This window comes from Zalophus californianus, chromosome 6, assembly GCF_009762305.2.
Source record: "Zalophus californianus isolate mZalCal1 chromosome 6, mZalCal1.pri.v2, whole genome shotgun sequence".
Lineage (NCBI taxonomy): Eukaryota > Metazoa > Chordata > Mammalia > Carnivora > Otariidae > Zalophus > Zalophus californianus.
The window spans coordinates 89732025-89744585 of NC_045600.1; the positions used below are offsets into that span (position 1 = coordinate 89732025).

The 12561-nt window shown below is 41.0% G+C and overlaps 1 protein-coding gene across 3 annotated transcripts in view; it reads left to right on the forward strand.

Annotated features, from left to right (window-relative positions):
• Positions 1–12561, forward strand: part of SLC12A1 (solute carrier family 12 member 1) — a 93511-nt gene that overhangs the window by 59590 nt on the left and 21360 nt on the right. For all 3 annotated transcript variants that reach the window (XM_027570290.2, XM_027570289.2, XM_027570291.2), the window contains exons 21-22: positions 9316–9459; positions 12292–12423. In XM_027570290.2, coding sequence (XP_027426091.2) covers positions 9316–9459; positions 12292–12423 — 276 coding nt within the window. The remainder of the gene's footprint in view (positions 1–9315; positions 9460–12291; positions 12424–12561) is intronic.

Genomic DNA, 12561 nt, shown 5'->3' on the forward strand with positions numbered 1-12561 from the left:
AATGGACACAGGGAGACAAACCAAAAATCAAAAGGATTTTTATGATAATCAAAGGCAGAGAAGGCGACGGCCTGAACCAGAGCCAGGGGCGGAGAGGAAAGGACAGGAGTGTTTGGAGGCCCAGAGAGCAACATCTGGGGGTTGGTTGGATGTGTGGGAGATGGGAAAGGGGGGAATGAAAAAGACCCCTTGGCTGACTACACGAACGGTGGTGCTGCCTGTGGAAATGGGGACACAGAGGAAGAATGGGTTTAAATAATCTCTTATGGGAAATTCTACCAGAAATATCCACTGGGCAGTTAGACAGTCCTGGTCTTAAAGAAGTGTGAGCTGGAGAGGCAGATTTGGGAGATGTTATGGGCCCAGCTCTTTTCTATGAATTCTATGGTGAAGTCCTAACCTCAGAATGTGACTGTATTTGGAGACAAGGTCTTTTAAGAGGTAAGTCAGATAAAATAAGATCACTAGGGTGGGACTTAATCCAATATGGCTGGTGTCGTTATGAAAAGAGATTAAGACACAGACAAGCACAGAGGAAAGGGAGAAGACAACCAACTACAATCCAAGGAAGGAGGGTTCAGAATGAAACCACCCTGCCAACACCTTGATCTTGGACGTCTAGCCTCCAGAACTGCGAGAGAATTAATGTCTGTTGTTTAAGCACCCAGTCTTTGGTATGTGTTATGGCAAGCCGAGTGGACTGATACAGAAGACATCATAGAGCAGGTAAAAATTGAAACAACGACACTGGAAAAAATAATCCAAAGAGTGCATCGAGTCAAGAGCCCTAAGACACAGGGTAAGAGCCCCAAAGAAGGAACAGGAAGGAGTGTTCAGAAAGGTAAAGGAACCAGGAGTCTGTGGTGTCATGGAAGCCGTGGGAGCATGGTGCTCAAAATAAGAATCATCACTATTGTCAAATACAGCAGGAAATACCAGTAAGATTGTGAATGAAATGCAACTGACAAGGCACAGATAATCTTAGTGAGATGAGTATCTGTAGAGTGGTGCCGACAGGATCCAGATTGCAGTGGACTGAACACAAAATATGAGATGATGAAGCAGAGAATATGGGTGTGACCCACCACTTTGAGAAGTTTGGATGCAATGGGGAGGAATGAGATTGAGGAGATTTACCATAGGAAGACCCATCAACTTTAGAATGGAAGAGAGGCGGATGTTTTCAGACTGAGGAAATGGGCCCAAGAGAATACAGGAGATTGAAGGTGGAGGTGGAAAAAAAAAAAAAAAAAAAAAAAGAGGACGACCCGTGGAGTAAGATTCTGGAGGAACAGGATGAATCAAGAGAAGGGTGTGGATGAAAGCAGGGGCTTGAAACAGGGAAAGAAAAAAAAAAAAAAGCTTCATCTTCTAACATTAGAGCAAAAGAGGTAAGGATTGGTTATGAGGTATGCAGATTTGAAAGAGTGGAGTGGTAGATCGAGGAAGATTGTGCACAGTGCTCTCAGTTCTCTTTGAAGATGGAGCAGTCTTTCTAGTTGTCCAGGTTTTGTCTAGCGGCATCTGGTCTCCAGGTAGAGGAGGCTCAGGATTTTGCTGGATCTGTTCAGCAGAAAGGAAAAGCCTGCAAGAGATCCGAGAGTGCCGGTGCCTGACGGTCCAGATTCCATTTGGCCATGTAGGACTGTCTCCGTCATAGCAGAAGGCAGTGTGAGAGGGTGAGGTGAACTTCCTGATGCAGCCGTCCCGGGGTGTTGTAAGGGAGGAGAAAGAAGACGAAATTGGAGATCAAGCGTTTATATAGTCTAGAGGACCACTGTCTGATATGAATACTCTATGATTACGTAGGAAGAGCTTTAAAAAATAAAAGTGAGAGTCTATCCTGTGCAAAATTGTAGCAAAGAGGATAGTCTGGTGCCTTCAGGCTTCTTTTTTTATGCCCCTATTCTCTTTTACGGACATTTTACATCTCCAGATGGATATACTAATTCCCATTCAGTGTTCATGATTAATTGATAGTTCTTTCTAGTAGAACTTAATACATTAGCAGCAACAACAGCTAACATTTTTTTAAAAGTAGGCTCCAACCCCAACGTGGGGTTGAACTCACAACGCCAGGATCAAGAGTCGCATGCTCTGTGCCCAGCCAGGAGCCCTTAACCATTTTTGAGCATTTAGTATGTGCCCCGTATATGCTTCATGTTCACATATAACACTTGTCATCCCAACTACCCGACGGAGAAAGCACTATCTTTGTCCCCATTTTACAGCTAATAAATTGAGGTTTACCCAAGACTCACAAGGCTAGCAATTGGTAGAAGTAAGATTCAAACCTATGTCTGTTTGAAACTGCTCTTCTCATCTTTTAAGAAGGAGATCTACGGAGAACAATGACTAAGATAAGGAGAGCCAAAGTGAAATCTGAGATATGGGAATGGAACAATTCCTTTGGCTGGGGGGGGTGGGGGTAGGTGTGCCTGTCTATGATAAGTTAGACATGACGTTAGGGACAATTACAAAAATCTAATATTAAGAGATCTGTTGCTAACTTTCTACATTTTGCTTTACCTTTGTTGCCTTTTGTGCTATAATGTTTTCCCATCTAAAAAATGAGAATACAAAATACAGTTTGTATTTAGATTACACATTTGCTTTGTACGTTATGGTGATCTCTTCAAGCCAAAAGATGTGATGTAGCTGGAAAATATTGCTCCCACCTTTACTGCTCCATCCGCCAAAATGGCACCATCAATTTAGTCCTGTAAGGCGAAACAGCAAGCAAATTTTGTAGTATTTCTGAAAGAATCTTGGCAGTGAACTGCATCCCCTTTTAATTTCCCAAGGGATGTATCCAATTTATATCAACTTTGATGTTTGAAATCTTTCTGCTTCTTAGTCAAGAAAGGAAAAATACAGTTGGATGCTAATAAAATAATTATAAGTACCAATTATCTAGGGTAAACAAAAAACAGTGTTATACAAATACATGAAGAACATGCAGAAAAACAACAGCATAATGATAGAAATTAACTTTATGCCACATTTCCATGCATTGTTTTGAAGTTTATGTAATTTATGACACCACCCTCATATTAGATTTTGAATTGGAAGAAATAAGCTTGTGTTTCATTATATTATACTGTAATATAGAGCTTAATAAGAGCCTGATAAATCTTAAGTATTGCATTACACTATGTTAATGATTATCATCATAGCTTTTCCAACACAGGCATGACAGTGTCATCACAGATTATAATTTAAAGGAAATATTAGCAATTCAGAGTGCCCATATACTGTAGTTAATAAAGCAGTGAATAGAAATCAGCTTTATAGGTAATTTACCAGCTAATGACAATTATTTCTATACTGTGTCACAGGCTTATGTGAGGAGAATAACTTTTGTATATAAATAAGATCAATGCTCATAACATTCTAACTTGTATACCGCAGCAACTCTTCTGATACCGATGGCTGATAGTTCTCTTAATAAATCAATTTATTGCCTGACAACACCAAAAATGTGATATTTCATATTGTTGGCCTCCCAGAGGTATTTAGCAAGTTTGCCAACTACAACAAAGAGTCCAAATTGTACTGGTAGGAATAAAGTGATGAAACGTGATCTGCAATATATTGCGGTCAAGTGTTTGGTGTAAGTACTACAAGATTTATGACCGTCTCAGAGCACAGGGATTCTGCTGTGTCTGATGGAGTGGCTTAGCAAAATAAAGACAGATGGCAATGTAGTAAATAATTACTTGATTGGAAGACAACCACTGCAGGATGGTTTCCTGCCTTCAATTCGGCGAGACTTCACCTGGGGTAAGTCACGTTGATTCATGTAAGCATTTACAGCTTTGAGCTGATTGACTCAGGAAAGAATCATAATTTAATAATTAATAAAGAGAAAGATTGCTGTGAAGTGGGAGGGGACACAATTCCTCAGTGGGTTTCCCTGCTCCCTCTTCGGCTGTCAGATAATTGACTGCTCTCCATCCTTGAGATTCAAAGTAAATCATAATGTGTAGACCCCTGCCTATTTCTAAAAACATTTAAAAAAAAAAAAAAAGACTGAGGATAGAACATTTGAGGCAATCCTGACAAGTAAGTTGAATTTCAAAACTATAGTCACTCCAGTTGGTTACCCTACGATCAATTTATAAAACACTAGAGAATGGGTAACTATTCTTCAAGTGGTTTTGGCATTAGTATGAAGACGGGGCTCAGGGTTCTTACTATGAGAACTGTTTGGGGTTATGTCTGAAGAATTGGTTAGAAACCCATTCAACTGAGAGAACAGAAAGGCCTAAGCTTTTTCTTCCGTCATTAGAACCTCAGGGATTCCCTTACTCTTGGAATGAGAGACCGGCAGGCTTTGATTCTCATTCTCTCTCTCTCTCTCTCTCTCTCTCTCCCTCCCTCCCTCCCCCCCCCCCCCACTGTCTCTTGCTAGCATTGTGGTTTTGTAAATCATGATAGACTATAGAATTATCTACTATGGAAGCTTCAAATTCCTACCTGATGTTCAGGTGGCGGATCTTTCCAGGGAAAGGATCCCTTTCCCTGCCTCTCATCGTTCTTCTGCTCAGTCCTGCCTGTCACATTCCATCCTGGTTTGTCACATTCCATCCTGGTTTGTACCATCAGCCTCTATTAGGTCCCCTTTTTATAACTCTGGGTACAACATTAACCCTGCTTCTTTTCAACACTGTGTTTTGTACCCCCTGCGCACAGTACTTTACACACACTCAGCCCTGACAACTATCCTTTTGTTTTCCTTCCTTTATAGAGATACTTTTAAATGTATTGAACTGTGTTGAATAGCACTGACTTGTTCTTTTATTCCAACAGACTATTCTTGAGTGTTTGTCCTGGTGGTAGGCATGAGTAGGGAGGCGTGGGCACAACTAAGAATGTGAGAACTCTAAGCGTAGGCTTTGAAATCTGTCAGACCTGGGTTTAAATTCCAGCTCGATGCTTTTTGGCTGAGTAGCCTTAGTCAAATTACTCATCTTTTCTGTTTCACTTTTCACATTTTCAGGTAGAAATAATTATAGCATCTAGCTCACAGATTTACTATCTTGGATTAAAGGATATTACAGCTGCAAAAATATTTGGCATTGTACGTGGCACAAAAGAAACTCTCAGTAAATGGGGGTGATGAAATATGACATAAGCTACCCTCTAGGAATTTGCAGTCCAGAGGAATTAAAATAAACATGTGTCTTAAAACTCTATTCCCCATCACACAGGTGTAGTTACTGGAATAAAGTTTGAAGCAGAGTCTCATGGAAAGATGAAGCATTATAATTGGGGGATGGCCTCTTCAAAAAAAATGCAGACTGTGTATTTCTTCAGCAGGCAGATATTGGCGATCAGAGCATATTGCCGAGGAAGGACGGTAATGAGGGAGAACGCTAGGATTGGAAGCAGGACCTTGCATCACCAGCTGTGCAACCTTGAGCTGTCTGAGCCGGTTTCCTCCACAGTCAAATGGGGAGAATGCCACTAGCTCTGCGGGCATCCCAGTACTGGCGTTGGGATCAGATAAGGTCCTCTGTGGGAAGGGTTTGTGAATCCGGAACATCACAAATGCAGTTGTGATGGAATGAGTAATTGTTATCGTCAGCCTCGGGGAAATCAGTTTATGCCTATCAATCCATACTCCCTGGGCTCACCCCCTTGTGTCCAATGGTACACTTTTGCAAGTTGGCTAGCCAGTACTCTTGTTGAAAGAAATGTTTTGACAAAGTCTACTCTGGACTCCCATGCGAACAGAGGCGAGCAGTACACCAGATAGATCATTCAGAACAGATCGTCACACCGTCACTTCTGCTTAGCACTGAAATTAGGAAAGGATGGATTGGATGGGAGGAGGCCTTAGATCAACTACAAAGTGAATAATTAAGCATTAGCTCTAATAAGAATTTGCAAAATCACAGTGCAAGGGATCAGACCACTTGGTGGATGTGAAAATCCAAGATGGCCAAGCAAGCAGATCTTCGCGCGTAGAACAGACTACTGTCTGTTGTCTTTGAGGGGACTGCTGAATCTGATGCATTCCAATGAAGTCTGGTTTTGTCTCTGGGGCCTAGGATTTTTCAGTCTGCTCTGTCCAGGATGGGCTGTGTACATACCTTTGAGCAAATAGTTGGAGTAACTCCCGGCTCACTCAGCCAGCTGACTCTGTGACAAAGGAGGATTTATCTTTTTTCCTCCTTTGTCCAAACCCGAGGACGAAGAACGTGGCAACTGATCACAGGGCGTGCAGGAGCCTGCCAAAAAAGGAAAGCAAAAGAAACCCTTCCGCAGCGTGGCACTTGCCATTGCCCCCCAAAGAAGCTCGCCAATATGCACCTTACAGACAACTGCAAAAAGGAGGTTACCCCACAGCTGGACCCCTGCAGCATCCCAAATGGTAGATAATAGCTAGGGGGCCATTCCCTGGGCTGGTGACGCCTCCCATGGTGCTGCCCTGGGAGGCAGCCTGTCATCTGTACCTGTGTCTTCAGGATCCTTCCTTTACAATGACATGCAGGAGGGGCCATCTTTTGGGGGAGCTAACTGGGCATTACACCATATGCCCGAGAGTGTTTAGGTTCGCCTGACAATGAAGTGTTGGAGGTTAATGGAACAAATCTGAGATAAGAGTAATGAGCAAAAAGCAAAAGGGAAAGCATGCAGGATCTGGAGTCAAGCCGGCCTCTTTTCATTTGAACCCTGTTATTTTCTGGGTGGCATCAGACAAATTACTTAACCTCTTTGAGCCTCAGTTTCTTCATCTACAAAATGAGAGTAATAATAGTAACTATCTCAGAGTCATTTGGGAAGGAATAATATGCAGCACAGTACTGGGCACCCAAAGAGTGTGCAATACATAGTAACTGCTAAAATAACTCCCAAGCTTCTCAAAATACTCAATTTGCTTTGCATGACTAAGTCCATTTCCAGTGGTTGCATGAATACACCGCCTATAGAACACGCTCGTTGCTTTGTTCTTTAAGGAGCCACAAAGCACCATGCAGAAACTGTTGTTTATTCTTTTTTGCAAAGCTGGGAGAGTTGGAAAGGGGAAGGGTTACAATTTTCCATTTCACAGATAGGAAATCAGAGGTATAGGAAAAGTAAATGACTCGCTTCATGTCACAGAAAGCCCGCCGCAGAGCTGTCACCGGTCATGACCTCCCATGCAATGCAGCTTGTGTTCACCTTTCGAAAGTCAGGGGTAAGCAACTCCTGTCTGAGCTTTAATACCATCAGTCTAATTTCTCATATTTTCTACAGTTGCTGATCTTGAGAACCTTTGAAGCTTTGGGGAAATCACATGGGTGATTTGACCTTAAATCTCATGCCACTGGCAAAAGATTAATTGCTAAGACCTGGAAAGGGGCCAGACAATTCTGTGGAGCTGCATAACACAGCACTGTCTAGGGATGTGACTGTCTTGACAGATTTAGTTAGTACATAATTGATAAATCGAGAATTTGTATAGCTTCGCTTCCCAGATAGATAAGGCAACAGGCTCCAAGGGTTGACATTTACAGAAGCCCTACCAGTGTTTTGTAACACTGAAGCTAGGTTTTCTACTGTGTTCCTCAGAATATTGCTCATCTTCTAAGTCTCTGCTCCCAGAAAGCAAAAAGATGAGGGGATCTGACAAGTGGCCTCCTTGCCCACTGTAAGCAAGAGTGCCTGTCATTCTGTAACACTGTTCCCTGACGGCTCTTAAGGTCTTATTCACCCTGATCCAATGCAGGTTGACGTCAGAGAGGGATGCAAGGCCTTACATAGCAGTTAGGAATTTGGGGTCACGATCAGAATCCAAAAAAGATAAAAGGCAGCCAGATGCCACATCAAAGCTTGGATAGTGGGTCTCAGCCCTGGAGAGGAGGCTGCACAGCTGAACTCTTGCTCCAGACTCGACTGTCGTGAGACCCTTCTTAGCCATTTGAACTCTGACAGGCACACAGAAACCTCAGTTTTTCTTTCTTTCACTTTGGTCATTCATTCCAGGAAGTATTTTGCTTATCAGAAAGAATTGTTGGGGTGCCTGAGTGGCTCAGTCGGTCAAGCATTTAACTCTTGATTTCAGCTCAGGTCATTATCTCAGGATCGTGAGGGCTCCATGCTGGGTGTGAAGCCTGCTTAGGATTCTCTCTCTCCCTGCCCCCTGTGTGTGCATTCTCTCTCTCTTAAAAAAAAAGAATGGTTAGTGGACATTTTTCACTGTAATTTCTATTCAGAGCCCATACAAGGCTTTATATAAGGTTTGGTTATCTTTCCTTAATTCTTGCTGTCTAGTTTTATGCTACAATTCAGGAGGCACTGTCATGTGCCTGATACATACCTGGTATACTTTGGCACTTCTGCTTGTCAAATACCCAACCCAGGATTTTAGGTCAGTAAATCAGTGGCATACAGTGTACAAGATCTTATGTACAGCGGATCTGGCTTTTGGGGTTTTACCTGAAGTGAATGAAGATGTCATTAAATAGACTCCCTTACCTTCACAAATAAAAACCTAGTAACTTCATGTATTGTAACAACACACAGAGCTATTTCCTGAGCTAGCTATTACTTTCTGAATATAATTTGCTGATATATATTACTTTTTAATAATCATTTGGAAAAAAATCATATGATGTATAATAATTTTATTGCATAGACACCGTGTTTTATTTTTTATTTACTTTTTATTTAAATTTTACTTAGTTAACATACAGTGCAATATGGTTTTCTGGAGTAGAATTCAGTGATTCATCATCTACATACAACACCCAGTGCTCATCGCAAGTGCCCTCCATTTTTTCTTTTACAAGTGCCCTCCTTAATACCCTTCACTCACCTAGCCCATCCCCCATCCACCTCCTCTCCAGCAACCCTCGGTTAGTTCTCTCTCATTAAGAGTTTCTTATGGGAACACCTGGGTGGCACAGTTGGTTAAGCGTGAGCCTTTGGCTCAGGTCATGATCTTAGGGTCCTGGGATCGAGTCCCGCATCGGGCTCCCTGCACACTGGTGAGTCTGCTTCTCCCTCTCCCTCTTCTGCTCCCCCTGTTTGTGTGCTTGCTCTCTCTGTCAAATAAATAAATAAAATCTTTAAAAAAGAAAATAGTCTCTTATGGTTTGTTTCCCTCTCTCCTTTTTCTCCCTTTCCATATGTTCATCTGTTTTTCTTTCTTAAAGTCCACATATAGTGGAATATTCCACTTATTTCACTTAGCATAATACTCTCTAGCTCCATCACATTGTTGCAAATGGGACTCCGTTTTTTATATTAAAACAATTTATAAGGTTGCTCCTGGAAACTTTGTCACTCTGAGTTAAGTAAGTGATTTTTGTCTTCTTGCATTAGATGAATTAGAGAAATTGGAACAGGAGAGACTGGCTTTGGAAGCCACTATCAAAGATAACGAATGTGAAGAAGGAAGTGGAGGCATCCGAGGCTTGTTTAAAAAAGCTAGCAAGTTGAACATTACTAAGCCAGCTCCTAAGAAAGGTAAGTACTTCTAAAATTCACAAGAAAGATACGAAATGAGCCACTGCTTGAGTATCGATAGGGGTCAGAAGTCCGCATCTGAGATGTTGGGGGCATTGAGTAGCGAAGGACTGAAAGACGCTTCTTTCAAGACAGTAGTGTAGAAGAAATGTATAAGTTATTTATCAGTAACAGTAAGCCCTTTGTGCCATCTCACTGTAAAACCTTAATTTTAAAATAATAATATTGGTTTGGGAGTCCTATAGTGCCTACGTGGATTAGAGCGCCATAAAATGGACATTTCTTATTTAAGATGGAAAGGGGATAGAAATTTAAGAACCAATACCCAAATGGATTTATCTACACACACACACACACACACACACACACACACACACACACACACACACACCCCTTACATACCCCTTGCAGACATTTCAGGAGACTAAAAGTTGACTAGTACAGGTAAATGAGAACCCTAATTTTGAAAAAGCATCTATCTTTAACACAAACCAGAATTCTGGACTTGGAACTTCACTGATACTAATTTCCTGTAGATTTCAGCTGAGTGGTACACTTACCTCTGAATGTCCAGTATGCACCCTAGGCATGGAAGACTACAGAATGAGAGCTTTTTATAAAACTTATAAACAGGTGATTCAAACATCTTTTTTTGAAAATTGAAAATTGCTTTCTTTCCTGAAACAGTGCAGGTTTGGATTTAATGAGGTCCACGGCGACCTCTGCTGGTAGAAAATTAGAATGTTAATGTACACAAATAATCCTACACTTAACTGAAATCACTTGGTGTGAGCCCTAGAAAAGATCATTTTTCCTGGAGGGTTTTCAAGTCAAACAGCAAGATCCAAATTGAGACTTAGCAGGCTTCTGGTCCAGTTTGACAGGATCCAACCTTTCAAAGAGATCCTTCAATGAGGCCTTCTAACACCCTGGAAAAGGTTTGATTCTGTTTGCTTGTTTTCCTACTATAGCCCAAGGACAAAGTTTCCCCTGTAATACAATATTTTTATATATTTACATAGAATAACATGAAATGTAAACATTGCCCCTCTTCAAATACTAGAAGTACCCTTGGGTTCCTGGAATATTCCATGGGCTATAGAAAAACCTATTAAGTATTGCCCACCTTAACATGACATTGTCTAGGAAAATGATGTGTTTGAATCTCAAGTTGGAGGTACATCAGGACCTCCAGAGTGTAAATATTAGAATAAGACCATCTGGATGCTAACTGTCTTCTTTCCTTTTCTTTCCTTTTCAATTATTTGCTTTATTCATGAGAAATGTGAACTATTCATTGAATCTGTTCTACCATTCAATCATTCAATGTTAGTTACAGTCTGGAAAAGCAATGGAAAATTCAGAAGTCATAGCCCAATACTGTTCTTTAGCTGATGGGGGAGGAGTGAAGCATCGATGTTCTTATTAATGAAAAGGGACTCATAATTTATTCTGGAATTCTGTTTCTGCTTCACAAATCTTTTGGCAAAAATGTACTCCTCTGCAAGTCAACAGGTCTCATTGCTCAGAAAAGCGAAATGATGTTATGTTTTATTTCCAACACCTCAAATTTCAAACGTATCCCTAAAGGAGGCTCCTTCACCGCTCTGGGCTTTCATTGATTGACAACTCTTTAGAGTTCTAGATCAGGACAAACCCTACCTCCAGGCACGAATGCCTGAGTCCTCTGGATGCTTTGATTTGCATGTAAGTGGGGGCAGAGTTTGGTCCATTTTGTAAAGATATTTACTTTCTCCCTCTGCAGTCCTAGGGAGAGAGAAGCCATGTAAGATAATTGCTTCAGAACTGACAGGCCCTAAACATGGAAACGGCAAAAGACAGAACAAAGCATCTTTAGAACCTCTCAGATCAGAGAGGAAGCTCTGAAGCAGCTGTTGTAAGCACTTTGCTAACACCATCTCTTTGAAACGGAGCAACGAAGTCACAACTTTAAAAGATACGGAAATGAGAAATAATATCTTTGGTGTAGCAACGAAAATCTCAACTGGCAAATAGAAGCCAGGGTCCTGCTCAAACACTGGCCTAGTTCCCTAGTATACTTTCGCTGGATCCTTGATAGGGTGGAAAGTGCATTTTAAAAAAAAATTTAAGTTCTTTCTGTGCACCCTTATCTCTACCTCAAGTGAAGGAATTTTGTCTCTCCGTATGTCCCGGCTTTTCCATCTCATTCACAGAGATTCAAATAGCTCAGTGGTTTTCCCTTCACTTCATAAGGCTCCTTGAAAACAGGAAAGCAAGCCAGGCTGACATTAGGACCAAAGGGTCATAGAGTCAAGATGCATTTGGTCCCTATCCACCTTTATAATCCAGATATGCATGGAATTTACACCAATTGCACTCACATGAATGCTCCAATGAAGAAATACTTCTGATTCTATTGCTTATCTCTAGAAAACCAATCACCACATTTTCTGCTTTCAAGTAAATTTGAAAATAGGATTAAGTTATAGTTGAAGTTTTTAAAAATAGGAATATTTTGGCTATTGTAGCAGATCATTTAGCATCATTACCTGCCTAAGTAATAATTCTGCCCTGAGATTACTAGAGACCTGAAAATAATCTACTGCTTTATAATGAAAACTGTGATCATGAAACCAATATCAAATTCTTTTGAACTATTAAAGGTGATCTAAATTACGGTGGGACTTGACCTGCATCTCCCTTTCTCCAAGCTCACTGTTTACCTATAAGGATAAAAAAGCTTACAAATTCATGACCCTTTCTCTATTTTCCTAAATAGATTTATTGGCAAGTTATTTTGTTTCTTTCTTCAAAAGACAAATAGGTCTACTACTTTTTCTTTCATTACAGACAGCAGCATGAACACAATCCAGTCGATGCACGTGGGGGAGTTCAACCAGAAACTGGTAGAAGCCAGCACCCAATTTAAAAAGAAGCAAGGAAAGGGCACAATTGATGTGTGGTGGTTGTTTGATGATGGAGGTAAAAACAATTCCAGAATATACACTAGGGAGCAGAATTGCTATGTTGATCAATTTAACAAACTGCACGGGAAGGTAAATGAAAATGATATCAGTTGAAGAATAATATTTCTGTGTTTTCCCACGATTTTAAATTATT